The 16684-nt window shown below is 38.2% G+C and overlaps 1 protein-coding gene across 7 annotated transcripts in view; it reads right to left on the bottom strand.

Annotated features, from left to right (window-relative positions):
* Positions 1-16684, bottom strand: part of NUMB (NUMB endocytic adaptor protein) — a 105466-nt gene that overhangs the window by 30624 nt on the left and 58158 nt on the right. For all 7 annotated transcript variants that reach the window (XM_067296513.1, XM_067296518.1, XM_067296515.1 and 4 more), the window contains exon 2: positions 7372-7515. In XM_067296513.1, the coding sequence (XP_067152614.1) occupies positions 7372-7497 (126 nt within the window). In that variant the 5' untranslated portion in view covers positions 7498-7515. The remainder of the gene's footprint in view (positions 1-7371; positions 7516-16684) is intronic.

Here is a 16684-nt window from a genome sequence, read left to right as displayed (position 1 = left end):
TTTCCTTAGACAGAGCTATAAAAGCACAACAACCAACAAAAACTCAAGGATTAAGTGTGACCAAACACAAACTAAGCTAATTCTGCATAGTCAAAAGCTAGAGGTTAGTTATGATGCCATACATTTCCTTAGGATCCAACTTTCTCCACTCTCTTTAGGTCATCAGAAAGCAAAATGTCTCATCAAATTCTTAAATGAACAAAAAGAAGAGCTATAATGGCTATAACTGTTGAATGCCTCTGAATAACATGGGCCAAAAGATTTTGACCCTAAAAATAAAGTTCTATTTATACTAGTAGTTCTCAATGTCTCCTCAGACCGTACCCATCTAAGAGCCACACTGTGTAAAGGCATTTCACTTACTGATTCTAATATCAGATTTATCACTGAACAGAAACAACACTGTTAGGAAACAAAAAACATTTCTGATTAGGACCCTACTGAAGATGAAGTAGCAAACCTCAATATAGAAAACACAAATGCTATATTCTTCATATTCTCACAAATCCCGAAAACGAGGCTGAAAAGGAACTCGGGAGGTTATGTAGGACATCAGTTGCCTCAAGGCAGGATCTGCTTCCACATCTGCACTACAGAAGTCAGCCTTGAAGTATTATGACATTTCCATACCAGATCAATAGGTTAGACCATCTACTCCAGAGCTTACAATCCTTCCTGTTAGAAAGGGGGGTTGTTCTGCTGAGTTGCTATTGTTAATGCCTATCCTAAATCTCCCTTGAAGAAGCTTAAATCCCTATTTCTCCTAGACCCTTTACAGTTTCATATATGTACTGTTAGACTTATGGCTTTCAGCTGCTCATTCCAATGTGCAATTCCTACATTCCTAATTCAGCATTAGTTAATAAACCGAAGATGACTTTTTTAATGAAACGTTGATAACTCAAAGTTTTAGAAACACACTGCACAAGTGTACATTGTACCTTTTCTTCAAGGACTGCAAGAATTACAATTTTCATTTATGACACTGCAAATCCTCTAGATGAAGTAAAAACAGAATTTAAAGATATAACCCAATGATAACTTTTTGGTTTCCAATACCTAAATTACATTTAAAAGAAAGACTCTTGCAGGGACATCCAAAGCATTTTTATGGCAAATCTGCATCTTACTTGGTTCCAGACATTAACATTCAAATCTTTAAAACTATTTGAAGTTTATTAAACAGTTTTAAAAATTGGCCTTGGCCAAAGACAGGAGGGTTTTCAAGTTGAGTAATAAGCTACATTTAGAACTTCTTGTTTGCAAGGCTATTCAAACAAAACTGGGAGTTGTACACAAATCTGAAAAGTTTAAAGATTAGGGATTGTATTACATTCCTTTTCATCACAACAAAAATGCACAGAAATATATTTAAGGCAAGTCTCACACTTTCTATTACAATCCCCATTCTTTTATAATTAGTTGCCTTCAAGCTTTTTTCTGTGATCTGAAATGTTAATTGCTGCAGCATTTTAAAAATATACACTTACTTGCTTCTGGGTTAGCATTCAGTAAGAACGGTTATTGTTCACTGCTAACATCAATTCCTGTCTTAAGAGGTAGGGACTTGTAGTGTTTACTGTGCAAAGCTGAGCAACATTTCAAGAATCAGCAGATTTGTCACATTCACTTCTTTAAAATACTTAACATAGTTTCCAAAGACTATTGAAGCATCTTATGCTTTCATGGTCGAAAATATCATATGTCTAACACAGAGGCACTTAAACATCAACCTGCTGGTCAGCTCTTCCACAGCTATTATTATTTTGAACAACTAGAAGTGCATTTCAGACATAAAATTACAGGCACACTTGTTTGTGCCAAGTATCAGTCTTCTGATGTGGATGAACAGAACGGTATTCAAGCTGTGCTTTAAGACCTTATAGGCTCATCATTTAATTATTTTTAATTATTTATTTTAATATTTATTTATTTTTAATATGAGATTTATAGTTAGACATGAAGCAATAAGGTTCAATATGAAAATCACAAAACGAAGACGACAACCTGACAGCTGCTAGTGCTGCGAGAGCGCGCAGCACAGGGACAGAAGTGGCCTATTTTCTACTGCTGGCAGTTTCAGCAGAGCCATGTACAAGCCAATTATGTAACAAGCTCCTGTGTCACAGGGATACCAGAGATGGGAACTGACACTCGGAAGTCTCAGTAGGAATAATCTACAAGGCTCAGTGCAAGTTGTCCCCACTTCTTCTATCTGGGTTTGAATATAAAGCAACACAATGTTATCCAAACTTCCCCCACCATTGCAAGGGCTAAATAGTAAAACCAGTGAAAGAGTATTGGCTCTGAAAAGGCAGTTCTTGTGTGCGTGAACATACGACTGTACTGATATAATTTTTATTTGTCAACAGTAACACAGAAGTCAAGATTCAATGGAAAGGCTAATTCACATGAGACCAGGCATTCAGCAACAAATTGTGGACTTTAGGTTCAAAGGTGCAAATTTTTGACACACAACTCTTTCACAGAGACTTCATTGATTGATATCTTCAGTCTTAGAAATAGAATAAAATACTTAAATATATACATAAAATCAGTAGCAGTCTTAGACACATTAAGGTCAAGAGAGACTTACCAGAAAAACCATGAAAGTGACAGCAACAAATTAATCTCAGATATATCAGACTGTTGAGTCTTCTAGGTTCACAAGTAGGAATCAGCTGTTACTATTCTATTTAACATGTCCAGTTGGACAGAAGAACTAAGAACTTCCAAATATTTGATTTGTTTAGTTCTGTTATGCAGAGGGAAATGACCTAATTTTTCTGATAGAAATTTCACAGGCCAGTTACTCTAAAGTGCATTTGTATGAATAAAAAATACTTACCCAGAGGGATATTTGAAAAGGCATTTCAGACAAAAGAAGCCCTAGTGTCAAATATTTTAGTCATTAAAACACAGAACAGCTGCATGTTCTCAGTGAGGTAGCGTCTGGAGCAAGACAGCAATTTTTAAAATGTGTATGTCAATGAACCTCAATTTTTGCTACTACGATTTATGAAGATTGTGTAAAAATAAATTCTATCACTGATAAGAGTGGCTTTATCAACTGTTAGAATAATCTACTTCTGAATACAATGTCTCCATCCAAGTCTCTTATACATTACATATTCTGGCAAAGTTTTTTCCCCTCGGAGGGAGATTCACTACTGAAATACAGCAGGTATAATTTCTGTTAGGACAGTGGAAGAGCATGATCACCTTTGAAAATAAATTTCTGCACACATTTTTCAGCAGCTGAAACAGTTGCACATGTAATAATAAAGGGGCAATTCTGAGTACATCTATAGAAGATGCAACGTATCATGCCTCCGTACCACAAGAGTTAAGCATTAAGAGCATTAAGGTTATGTGCCTAAGGGATACTAACAGTCTGCAAATCACACTTGCCTAAACATAAGTCTAATAACCCTTTCATACTTTTGCTGACAGACAGGTATCTGTCTCTCTCCTGATGCAGTAGAGTGCAAAATTTGTTTTTGTGTTCCAGTATTATGGCTCTTTTTTGCACTTTTAGCCAATTCAAAACAGTTTACGTAGAAGAGCTGTGCAGGAAGGTTACTAGCCATTTCCAGGCGCGATTTTGGGTGTGCCGGCTTACCACCTCAGCTTTGGTTAGAATCTAAATTCAGCGATGAACTATCTGTAAATAAATCCTACAGGCACTGATAACCTGACTGAGACAATATGATCAGCAGCTTGTTACATACAATACAGCCATTCTGAAACCTGTGGGAAAACAGACTGTTAAACCAAAGCATAAGACGTTATTGCCTACGAGTAACAGTACACACCCAGGAGTAACTGTACAAGCCCCAAGTTTATGAGCACAGAAATGAAGAGAACCAACTGCACACCAAATCCACTTCCCCCAGTTTTAAGGCAACTATGTAATAGGAATTTGACCAATAGTTTCCACAGAAAATCTACTCTACCCAAAAGCAAACATTTCACAGAGCACAGCAGATTTGCTCAAAATCCTACACCGCGTTTATAGACTGTAATTTACACTACGGGTCAGCTGTTAATGTAGCACAGGAAATCTATCAGGAACAGTGCCTGTGTAGAAAACCTTTTAATAACATTAAATTTGTTTGCAGAGCAGCATCCTCAAAACGCAGGGAGCGAACAGCTACTGGAGTCCCTGTCCAACACTAACAGCACAAAGCCTGGAGGCGAGATGAAATTCTGTTTGCAACAGGACTTTCAAAGTGCTTCCATATGTTCTGTAAAACCTAAAAAAAGATAAATCTGTGGTAGCACTCTACAAACACCCCAACTCCGGGGAAAAAAAAAAGCCCAAAGGCAAGAAATTAAACACACCAACTTAACACTAGTTTAAGAGAGTGACGTATCTTTCTCCCTTTACACTTTCTTGATCTGTCTCTTTTAGAGAAACTGAGAGCAAACATGCTCTGCTTTCACACTAGTCTCCTCTTCCCAAAAATCAGAACTTAAGAATCTTAGCTAAATAAATTAGTAAGTATTAAAAGAAACAAAGACTTCACCATGGCTCCTACTACATTGCTTTCACGTATTTTTCTTTCAGAAAGGAAACCTTAAATACAGCTGCAAACACATCTGTTAACAATTCTCAGGTCTTCATCAGCTATACAGGTAAAATAATTGTCATCTCTTTAAAAGTCAGATGCCAATCTTGCGACTCAGATATATTTTGAGCTTTTAAGAACAGCAGCTGATAATTTTTAGAGTGGGGAAGGCAGACCTTAATCAAGATTAAGGTCAAACGTAACCTCCACAAAAACATATTAAACTGTGTTTGAGCAGATATACTACAGGCAACGGACCACTCTGGAATGCCCACTTAGAAACTTTAAAAAAATGAAGATGTTTTTTCATCATGCTTCAGACTTGAATACGTTTTTCCAAGATATCTCAGTTTCTTCTGCTCCATTGAGGAAGCAGCTCAGGAAGAAAAGACACCCCATCAGATATTTAAGGCAATGGATGACAGCACGCTTTTCCTGGAATGTATGAATTTCTGAATAATACCCAAGAACTGCGTGACAGGATACTCTCCTTCAATAGCACAAAGTCCTATTCTTTTTGAGAGCAAAATATAGTACCACCCACTGAAGTGATGACTCCGCATCTGGTTTATCTTGCTCGCTCACAATGCCATACTTCCTGCCTGTATCTGTCAGGCACCCGTTAACACCCACTTTGCATCCCAAGCCTAATAAAACTTTCCATTGCTGTCCAGCTCAAGGCACAGTATTTTGGAAGATAAATTCTAATTGAATAAGCTAATACACCTCTTGATGGCAAATTGTTCTGATTTAAAGTTCTCATGTCATTGCAACTTCTTCAAGGATGAGTAGCCCACCATTCTGAATGAATGAGGAAATGTAAGCAAAGATGCATTTACTTCAGAGTAATTTTTCCAGTGGACAAATTAACTCAATGGTAGAAGTGAATTTCAATATAAAGCAGGCAAAGAGGCTAAACAAGTCCCAGAAAGATGACGGGATGCAAGGGCTCATCCATTTCTATGCCTTTTCACCACAGAATAGCTCCAAACCTTTTCTGACTTGGGGTACATGGGCCCAGAATAGATGAATGCTTCATCTAAATACTGGAAGCATTTGTTATTATAACTGTTAGTCCTGACCAAGAGGTAAAAACAAACAAACAAACAAAAATTTAGTCTTTAAACAGCAAGAAGCTGTTCACACCCTTTATGCTCAGTAAAGGACTGAAAAAGTTGGAATTAAACTAAATGTCTAAAAATCTGGAAGCTACATATTTTAGCTTTTACACCTGTATAATGGCCAAGTTATTACAACAATGATCTTCAAGCTAATAGGCGTGTTCTCACCTAGCCAGTGTTAATATTAAAAGAGGCCGATCTAAGCTCAGGCTTCCACAGAGCAGCTATGGAAGCTCCTCACTTTGGAAGCCCAGATAAAGCAATACCCCTCTGAGTGCCACACTACAGCTCCTCCATCCTGACACTAAGCTAACATAAGACAAGGACAAAGGAATAAGCTACCATAACAAACCAGAAAGTTAGTTTGCACATTATATACGCTTGAATGTACCTAAAAGCACACACAAGCAACTACATCAGGATAAAACAGAGAATACATTTAGCGTGCAAGTTATCTCCAATTTCTTGTGCATCCACACATACCCACAGCTTTACAAAAACATGCCACAGCCACAAGCCAGTTTCAAGAGTCCCACCTCACTTGTTTAACAACTGCACAGAGTTACTTCAGGTATAACACAGATAAAAACTAATAGAAGATCCTTAGGTGCCAGGAGCATAGGCATCGCTTTCCTTATGCATAGATATTTAAACCTTAAGCTTTCGATGTCAGCCGCTATGGCCCTATTTTAGAGATAGTATTAACATGCCTTGGGGGAGGAAGGTTTTGCTTACAGGTGAGCATACGCAGCAAAACACCCTAATTACCTGCTTTCTCCCTACCAAGAAGCACCTGCACCTTTTGGGCTATCTTACACTGTTCAGTATAGACGCTGACAAGCATGCTGAGGTGGCATATTAAAACTCTCCTCATATGAAGCAACTCAGAAAGCTTTTTCAATATAGGCATAGTAGGGGAAAGCACAGATTTTAAGAAAGGGAAGGAGAAATGATGACATGAAAGAAAATACCTGTTTATAATACTCAATCTAGAACGAGGATCAAGGATTCAAAAAGGTTAATGTAACTTCCAAATGCATTAATCATTTCTAATAGATACACACACACACATATTTTATTTTACATATTATATACAATATATATATAAATATACATAAACATAAAAATACATATATATTATATAGCAATCATAACACAAAAGATACTCTCAAAACTTAGCAACTGCTTATACCTCAAGCGCTGGAAGACAAGACAGGTATTATTTTGCAACTTTTTCAGTTGTGCAACTTTTTCAATTATCAAAAGGGAAGAAGGATTCCTTTCCAAGTACAACCCACAGCTTACCTTTCAAGCAAGATAACTGATACCTTCACTTTTAATAAACAGAACTAAGTACCTTTCTATGCAGTCTAAGAGGTTTATCATTTCTGCTCTTCCAGAAAAATGAAAACAAATACTATATTAGTTCTCTGCCTAGCTACATGATTTATTTCAATGATGTAGTATATCAGACAGCAATTTTCCAAGACATTTGTTACATGATTCATCTGGCTTTAAAAAAAAAAAAAAAAACACATCCTCTGCAATGAGAGCTAGCTGTAAAATAGGTCAGTGTGCAATGAAGCATGCCACCAGCTTAGGCTTGCCAGAAAAACCCAAATAATATTTCATGGCAAGAGTATCTCATGGCTAACTGAAAGAAAGGCAGAAACTCTTACCTTAACAGGAAAACTACATTTGCCAGTACGAACACCTTCTTCATCAGTCTGCCACTGATGAGGCCTACTGGCCTCTGGGACATAGACATCTTTCTTTCTCCTAAAGCTTTGCCGTAATTTGTTCATTTCTCAGTTATTCACGTCCTAGAAGAAGAAGAAAAAAGAATAATTCCAATAGGCACCAAAATACACATTTAGCCATTCTGGGTCAACGGTACTGTGATAAACATCCTTGTGGAAAATTTGAGCTTCTGCAAATATGAATGGAGGTACCTCCGAAAGGAAAATATTTTGGATATAGATTCAGAGAAAGGGGGTTAGATATTCACTTTGAAGTAGAGAACACAAAGCTGCATTACTTATATCTTTCCACAGCAACTAAATCATTAGACCCAAGAATAACTTACTCTGAGCATAAGGATGGCTAAATTACCCGACAGAGAAGCAGTGATGGGAGATGTGCACAAAATCCTGCCTCCCTGAATTTAAACACCTACCTAGAGCATCCATGCAAGGCTCTAGCAGCACAAGCTACTAAACCATCTATCCAAGAAAAGGATCCATAGCCCTAAAATCTCTCCTCAGCTTAGGTGCTTATATTGTTCTTTAAGGATGGGTGATCAGTTCATGCTTGTATTTTAAAAGGACAGTTGAGGGAGATCGTGCTAGGTTTTGTGCAGTAAACAAATTAGCACATCTGTTCAGAAGAAAACGAGTTCAATGTTCTCAGACCAATAAAAATTTCAAACTCTCAGTTTCTACCAGTGGGAGACTACTCAAACGATCAAGATACTGAGCTAGGCTGGGAACACCCTAACGCTTCTGTTAAAGCACTTTAGTGACACCATGTACGTAGTTCTGTTCCTTTAAGGCTGCAAAATGCCTGACATAACCAATAGCATAAAACATTTTTATTCAATTTACCTGGTTGAATACAGAGATCAGAATATGTGTGCAAAATAAAATTGAGAATAGCCCATGCACATTTCTTATCACTGAACTAGCAGAAGCCAATAAAGTTAGTCCCTGCAAATGAGCAGCTCCTCTACAATCACAAATTCTTTACTTTACAAGCTAAAAGCCACTTAAAATTTTTCTGAATGTGCCAGGGAAATTCTTGAAGTTTTAAGAGGAGATAAAAGTTTTCTACTCCCTGTTAATGCTCAGACAGTCATTACAGCAGTATTAGTCCTGCATTTTGCTTTACAAATTGTGGGCAAAGAATTCTGTGCATCACTCGGTCGAAAGGAACCAGACTTTGGAGTGGCCTCTCGAGCACTAGGGCCGGTGACACAGACTTCAGCAAATCTGCACCCACCATCTCAATGCACAGGACAGACAACCACTCTTGTCCCTGCGGCAGATCAGCGGCGCCACAGCACAGTGAGCAAAGCCACTGCTCCAGCTACCTCGGTGCAGAGTCCAGCAGTTCAGTCAACTGCGCAGCGCAAAGGGCAACTGCCAGACCTTGTGCTCAGGCGACGGAGAAACGGGCACATACTCCATTTTGGCAATTTTGCCTCAAAGAGCAACAGACTCTTAAATTGATACACCTAAATGCAGTAGGGCTCATCTGTCAGTGGCCTGAACACAACCAATTAAAAAACATTTTGTAGAAATTTCAAATACACAAATGTGTAAAAACAACTCACATAGAAAAAAATTATTTTTTCAAGAGGCTCCAAATCTCAAAATGTTTCAGCAAGTAACAAAACATGAATTTAAAGCAACACAACCACTACGCCACTTGTAAAGCTGTAATCTGATTGCCTCATAAATAGATGTGCTTATGTGAGCCATTTCCTTGGACTTCTCCTGCGATGCGCTGCTTTGGTTCCCAAGAGAGACTGGCATGTTATTGCAGATTTATTCTTACTAGATATCTCAGTCCACAGAGAAGAATGGGAACAGCAGTTCCTGAACTATACTTCCTATGATAAGCTGAAGCAGCATTTTGGCGGAAAATATTTCCTTTTTACTAAAAAACAAACCCATTTTCCTATATGTTCTGATTTTGAGGTCGTGTTTACAAACAGTTTGAAAATAGTTTTTCTATTTAAATCATGACCAAAGGAAAGATTAATTTCTGGCCAGAAAAACGGAAAGCTTTCTCCAGCCACCACAATCGTATTTTCTGAGATAACAGGCTATTTTGAGTAGTTCCAAAGTAGTTTGCCCCACAAACAACCAATTTGCTGGCACCATGTGTGTCACTCCAGTATAACTAGAAGTGCCACCCAATGCAGAAGTGTTAAGCAAAACAGTTCACACAGGCTGCATATTTGAGGATTCGGGAAAGCAGCACATGAATTGCTGCAATAAGGTGCTCAAATTCGTCTTCATTTTGCCTGGGTTTAAACTCCTTGCCAGGAACTCTAGTGAACACCCAAGTGAGCTCCTACTTCTGTCCTTTGCAGCCCAGTTCCCATCTTCATACAGGTGTAGCAAGTATGCAGACACAATGATGGACACTCACCTAGGCTAGAAAAAGCTAGCAGGTTATGGTCTGTGTTGCACTGACAGCATTACCAACACTATAAAAAGGTTCATACTGTGTCCTGGGATTATGAGGCTCAAACATACCTGTCACTGATTTTTCTAAATTTACCATTTGGATGATTTTGTCCTGAAATTAATTTTAAAACCCACAAGAAGAAACAAACCAAGCTACTACCAAAGACACCGCTTCCTTTCCACATTTACAGCTCAAAATCCAATTTAGGCCAAGAGAGAGGACAATGAAGAAACAGCATTTAAAGGCAAGCCTGATTAACAGACAAGCTCAACATCCAGTTAGTTCACAAAATGTGCTGTCATACCAGAGACAGACCAGCAACAAACACTGAAAGCACTGAGAACAGTTGGAAAAAAGAGGATACAGCTCCACTTAAGGTTTCATTATATTTTAAGGTTATCTTTACCAAAAGGGTAACTATAGACAGCTCAACAACTCATTACTCATGCCTATTGCAAAAGCGGTGAAAATTTTTTTGCAATCTAAGAGATTACACCATTAGACTAAACACCAGGCGAGTTCCCAAAGCACCAGACAAGCATCTACAAAACGTGGGGGTGCGGGGAGCTATTCAAGTAGTGAGAGTTTGCAAATTCACATTGTCATTTATTTTCCCACAAATAGATATATTTTGGATATTTTCAAAACACAGCTCCACAGCCTTTTTTTCCCTAAGCAACAATTCCAATTTAAGGAGAGCTTTAACTCTTTCCACTACATAAAAAGTATCATTTTAACCATTTCACTGACAACTCAGGGGAAACACAGGGACAGAAATAATGTTGTCACAGAAAAAAAGCATATGTAGAAGAACTCCTAGCTTCACTGCCTTGTGCGCCAGCAGGTTAGTGCTACAGAACAAATTATTGGAAGATAAACCAGCATGTTAATTAATGTCTTGTTAACTGCTCAGCTTTACAAATGTGTTCACTTTTGTCCTTCAGTGAGAAAGGGGTAAGTTTTTTTACATTAACTGAATTAAGACCATTTTGGTGCTACTACAGAACACACCAGCACGGCACATCCAAAGCTTCGTTTGCCTTGCAGCAGTTTCCTCATGTATCCATGCCTTCATGTAAGCAGTGCATTCACATTTTGCATAAATGTTTCATAGCAGTTGGCTACTATAAGGTGGTTCAGACTAGAATTTGCAAGGCAAAAGGATAAATCAATATTGGTACTGAATTACAGTCACAAATTTGAGTTGTTAGAAATACATGGGTTCGTACTGGTTTTGTTGCCCCCCATGCTGAAACTCGAAGTGGTTGCTTAGAGGTATGAAGTCTGTAGCATGCTTAGGCTAAATTCATTCTTCTGAATTTTAGCCTTAACAAAGGTTATTCAAGCCACATTCAAGTAGACAGTGTCGGTTCTGTTTGGGGTTGAAAGGAATAAAGACTGATTTTTAAGCAAGTCCTTAGTTCAGCCAGTTTTTTGAAACCATTCAGAAGTGTTGGGATCACTTGCTGTTTCCTCTCAGAATTAAATACCGACCATTTCCTATTTACTTTACCAATTAAAAAAAGCAAAACAAAACTGTCATGGGTCAAATAAGGGCAAAGTACTCCCAGCCAGCCTTCAACAAATACTGAGTAGTAAGGGCATGGGAGAGAACACCCAGTGTGCAATCTTCCTGCTTTGTAGTACAAATCCTGTTACAAGCATAAACCATAACAATTAGGAGACCAAATTCACTCATCTATAAAAGTCCTAGAAGCATACATTTCAAGCAGCCAAGAAATCTAGGCTTAAAAACAGGGACCACTCCAAAAACTTAAAAGGAATTAATCCAGCCTTCACATAAAACTAATTCAATGAACATGTTATGATCAGACTATATTATTTAAAAAAAAAAAAAGAGAGAGAGAGAGAGAGAGAGAGAGAAAAGAAAGTCTTACGAACATTTCTGCTGGACGCAGAGTGCCCGTGCAGGGAGGCAGGAGAAGCTGCACACCACCCACCCACCAGCTCTAGCACGCTCTTTCCTGGGGAAACCTCCCTATGCTGTCTCCAATACGGAGCAACAAACCAAATGGAGTCCCTAGAGCAACAAATTCACTGTCTCTAATATGCTTTATTCCCAACAAATACCAAGCATTTCTTTATATGAAAGACTGGGAAAAGTATGTTGTTTCTTCCAAAGCTACCTGATATTACAGGCCTAATAAAAGATGCAAATTATCTTCATCTCATTAAAAATCTTACATGTGTTTGCCTAACCTATTTCCTAGGAAAACTTTTCATAAACATTCCTCAACACAGCTGTGAAGATCTATATCCTAACAAAACTCTGTGACTTTGACTTTTTGTGCAAGCACAAACTGGCCACAGCCATCGAGATGTCCAAGAGCCATCTTTTAGCATTATCAAAACATGGATTTATTACCAAATCCATGCAGGCCCACACCAAGAAATATAAACAGCCCTCAGTTCCTATTTCAGAATAGCATCCTACATTATTTTTTTTTTTAAGGAACTCAGTTCACTGTTGATACTTTAACTTGACTGTAAATCTAGGTTAGAGCAGGACATTATGATAGCAAAAAGGAAATATGCTTGTTTTAAGTCATTTTCTTGTGGCAAGATATAGTTTTGACAGGTATACATTTTGTATGCATGCAAATATATGAGTGATTCAAAATATTAAGATGTATTTGCTTTCTAATGCACAGTCTGAGTTTCTAAATTTTAAGATGACAACATAAGAATATTTCATTTATAAGACAGAGGCAAGCTAGGAAAGCAAGTATGTTCCAAATAAAGTAAATAGTTTGTCCCTATCTATTATGAGCTGCTAGAACAGACTTTTACTTCTTTGAAAAGTCATTATGAAGCATTGTTGCTAAACAGAAACCTGTCCCCTCCTCTCCCACTCAAAACAGTACAAAAACATACAGTGCCCCATCTCCTCAAGTCTCCTGCAAAGCTTAGCCAAAACTTGCTGCAATCGCCCTGCAACAGCTTCACTACAATTATTCACCAGCACGGGAACACAGAGTACCTTTATCTTCTGAGGGAAAAAAAGGTCATTCCGTTTGTCAGCTTTTTGAATACAGAACTTTGAGCCTTTTTGTAAGCTTAGATCCCATAAAATCTAATTAAATCCAGCACTGTCACACTGAAGGAAATGAAGGCATGTAACTCTATGAGCATTCTCACTGAAATGTTAACAGTCCTGCTTACGCAATACAGTATGACTAACCACATTATTCACCACATGGCTTTCCAACCCATTTACCCTTTCATTACCCAATTAAGATCTAATAACATATTGCTACAAGTAAGCACTCTAAGACATCAGAATACACTGATTAAAATAAAGGTGAAGTATGAGTTGTTTTTTTGAGCCAGTAAGTAATTATTATTATTATTAGAGCACCAAATTAAGAGGATTTTCCTTTTTGTGGAAAAGGAAGCGTTGGATACTTAATAAAGGGACCACACAGAAACAAGCATCTCAGCTGTATAAGACTGCAGGTGTCACTGTTTGGGAAACTTATGGTTGTTTTCTAGTGACTCATCTTCCAGCACTGAAAGTAATAGTTAGACTATAGTTTGAAAATACAGTAGAAATCCCAGCCTTAAACCGCTCATGTAAGACCAAGGAGGCCAAAGCTGACTGTAAGACTGAAGATGAAATAATACAAATTTCTCCGACAGCGTTCTTGGAAATTGTGATACACTAACATCATGATTATCTATCTTCTCAGCGCTGACATTTGCCCAGTGGTTGCAGAAGACAGCACCTTTAAAACAATTAAATTGTTCTTTTCAGAAAGAGCCGTAGTAACTGAAGATGTTACTATCATCTGCCAGCTACCTGGTCTTGCCTCATGCCTGAGCGGAGGGAGCTGATCACGTGAGCATGTCACATCGGTTTCCAGAGGCCGGAGAATTTAATTTGCACCATGGTTGACAGTGGGAAAAGGGGAAAAAATGTTAAAACAACAACAAGGTCTTACTGGCAAAAACCAGAGTTAAACAAGAAATTGCACATAGCTTACAAAACACCAGGAAATGAAATCACAAACCGTACTTCAATCCACCATTAGCAACCGGGTGGCTGAAACACTCAGCCACCAGGCCCTGTCCTCCAGCTCAGATCTTCCCAGGCTGTGGCGGACTGTGAGAATCACTGCAGTCTGTGCACATTTATGCTTGAATACAGCATTCAGTACTGTTCACAACAGTATATACTGAAAGCACCAGCACAGCAACCACATTCCAGGCTCTTAAAAGTTACACTGTCAAAAAAACACAAGTTTAAAAGCAACTCTGAGTAATGTTTGATCATTGTAAGGCAGAAGGGGAAGTTATTCCTGATGATACGCAATGCTCTTTCTACCAGTCATAAGATAAATCACTTGCCCCTCCAAAACCTGTGCAGGACAGAAATTCAGCAAAAAAAATAAAAATAAATAAATAAAATAAAAAAATCCTCACATTCTCCATCAATAACTATTCTAAAGCAATGTCCCAATTAATCAGACTCCACAGTCATTGCAGGCTCTGACATATGGCCCTATACCCTGCGCTGCCATGTTTAAGTGGGCAGTTATAAGGCAGCAATCTCCTGGCTTTACAGGCTCCCTCTAGAAAAACACTGTAATAACTGTCAGCCCATAGTGTAAAGTGGGTCACCTAAACACTTGGTGATGATACAGTGAATTATACTAGCTATAATAACTCAAAATAAGCAAAAATTTTCTAAACAAACATGAGCTATGCCTTTTGGAAAGCAGTCCAAGTGATTCTGCTTTGCAGCTAGTCTGGATGCATGCGAAGAATGCTAACGAATCCAGTCTTTCCATTCCCGAGCGCACCACCCACATTTAGGGCAGCTTTAGTCCTAGACAGCTAAACAGTTTTCAGAAATGAACATTAAAAGGTATCATCCAACTACATGCTGAATTTAGAAAAGAGATTAGTTAAAACAAAGAAATAAAAAATAAATTCCAAGTAAGGAGAGGGGCAGAAACAGTGGAAATAGATTTCTTATAATCGCCCAATTCCAGGAATCAAAGCTTGAAGTTAAGTATGTCAAAACTAGCAAAAAATATGGAAATTTTCAAAACTGAAAGAAAAACACATTTACAAGTAAACTAAGTATATTTGATTGGTAAATCAGTCACAGAAATCTAGTCTTACCCTAGAGTCAATTCAGTGAGGATTTATGAGTGTTTTATAATCAAATAATCTGTGTTTGTATAGAAAAAGAAATGTATCCACCATGGTAAACATCTGCTACTTAGGAGGAGTAAAAGTCAAATATAAATTTAAAAAAAAAAAACACAAACCTTTGTGCTATTGCCCTGGTCATTTCTCTCTTATTGTTAGTTCAGAAGCACATGTGAATGTACCCAGTCTTTTTGGTTCTACTTAAGTGACTGCAGAAATATGCAGAGAAACAAGCCATGACTCTAGAGCGTGTGTTTTAGAAACACACACACCTCCTAGGCCAGACTGCTTGAAGCGTCCATTTCAGCAACATAAAACGGGTTCACACAGAGCTTTACACAGTGTTTCGTATATAACTGGCATGCACAACTCAACAGCGAAAGCCTCAGCATTTTGGACAACTGATCTAGCAACCATGTCCTGCACCGTACACAGCAGACTTAAATGTCCAGTCCACCAATCTGCCCCCTCCGTGATCTTGAAGTTTTGGGGACAGGAGACTTTAAGTTTTGCTCAGCTCTATGAGAAGTCTGCGGTGGGTTCAGATACCAGTGTTGCTAGCTCTGTCAGTGAGTATGATTTATGTGTAGATGAACTAGGTAAATCTGCAAGAATAGGGCAGCAATAGCGTGTTTGGATGCAGAACTGGGAGTCCCACAAGGATCTCTGCTGGAAGCAGTGATGTTTATCCTACTCATATATGCTCTCAAAAGGTGGCGGTGAAGAGCGAAGTCACTGTTTACAGCTGGTGCAAAATGTTCCGGAGCAGATTAAATTAAATTCATTTTAGACATACAAGATCATATCAGAAGAAAAAATGGTTCTGTGATTAAAACAGCAGAGAAAAGCACACAGAAGAAGGGTAAGAGAATGACCTAACTATAAATAATGATGTATATTAATTCAGCTATTATTATTTTCAGGAAACATCCTGAGTCACATGTTTAGTTCTCTAAAACACAGAACGTAGCTGTCAAATAAGCAAACAGCATTAAGAATCATTATGAAAGGAGAAGGAAAAAAAAAAAAGCAGAAATATACTGTAACATAAAACCATGCTGCACTCACGTTTAATACTGCCTAGTTCTTGTAGCTACTACCCTTTCTGAGATGAAAATCAGAGGTACAGAGGGTAAGGAAGGTAATTACAACTATGTAACAGCTTTTGTACAGGGAGAGATTAGGCAGGTCAAAGGCCTTTACCTCAGAAAAATAATTTGCTAGTGGGGAGAGCTACAGAAAGTATAGTATTGCAAGCGTCATGGAGAAAATGAACATGGAATGATGATTTTCCAGTTCTCACGTTAGGGAAATTGGGGACGAGCAGTGGAATTCTCCAGCAGTCCGGATTCCAAAATAAAAGAGTACTTCTCATATAATAGGCAATTAACTTGCACAATTCCTCACCCCAGCATGTTTTGCAAAGCCAAAATAAAAATAAAAAATAAAAAAGCAGTTTAATGATTTGATGAAAAATTTCAAAAACTATTAGAAACTATGGTGGAGATGCAGCTTCCTCTTCAGGAGATCACTAGCTCCAAACTGACGAGTCAGGAAGTCTCATTTCACGCCTGCCTTACTCTTATTCTCCCCCGGGCTCTGCTATTGCCTGTATCGCGC

This window comes from Apteryx mantelli, chromosome 4 (assembly GCF_036417845.1).
Source record: "Apteryx mantelli isolate bAptMan1 chromosome 4, bAptMan1.hap1, whole genome shotgun sequence".
In the NCBI taxonomy this organism is placed as follows: Eukaryota; Metazoa; Chordata; class Aves; order Apterygiformes; family Apterygidae; genus Apteryx; species Apteryx mantelli.
This window is presented reverse-complemented; position numbering and strand designations above follow the sequence as displayed.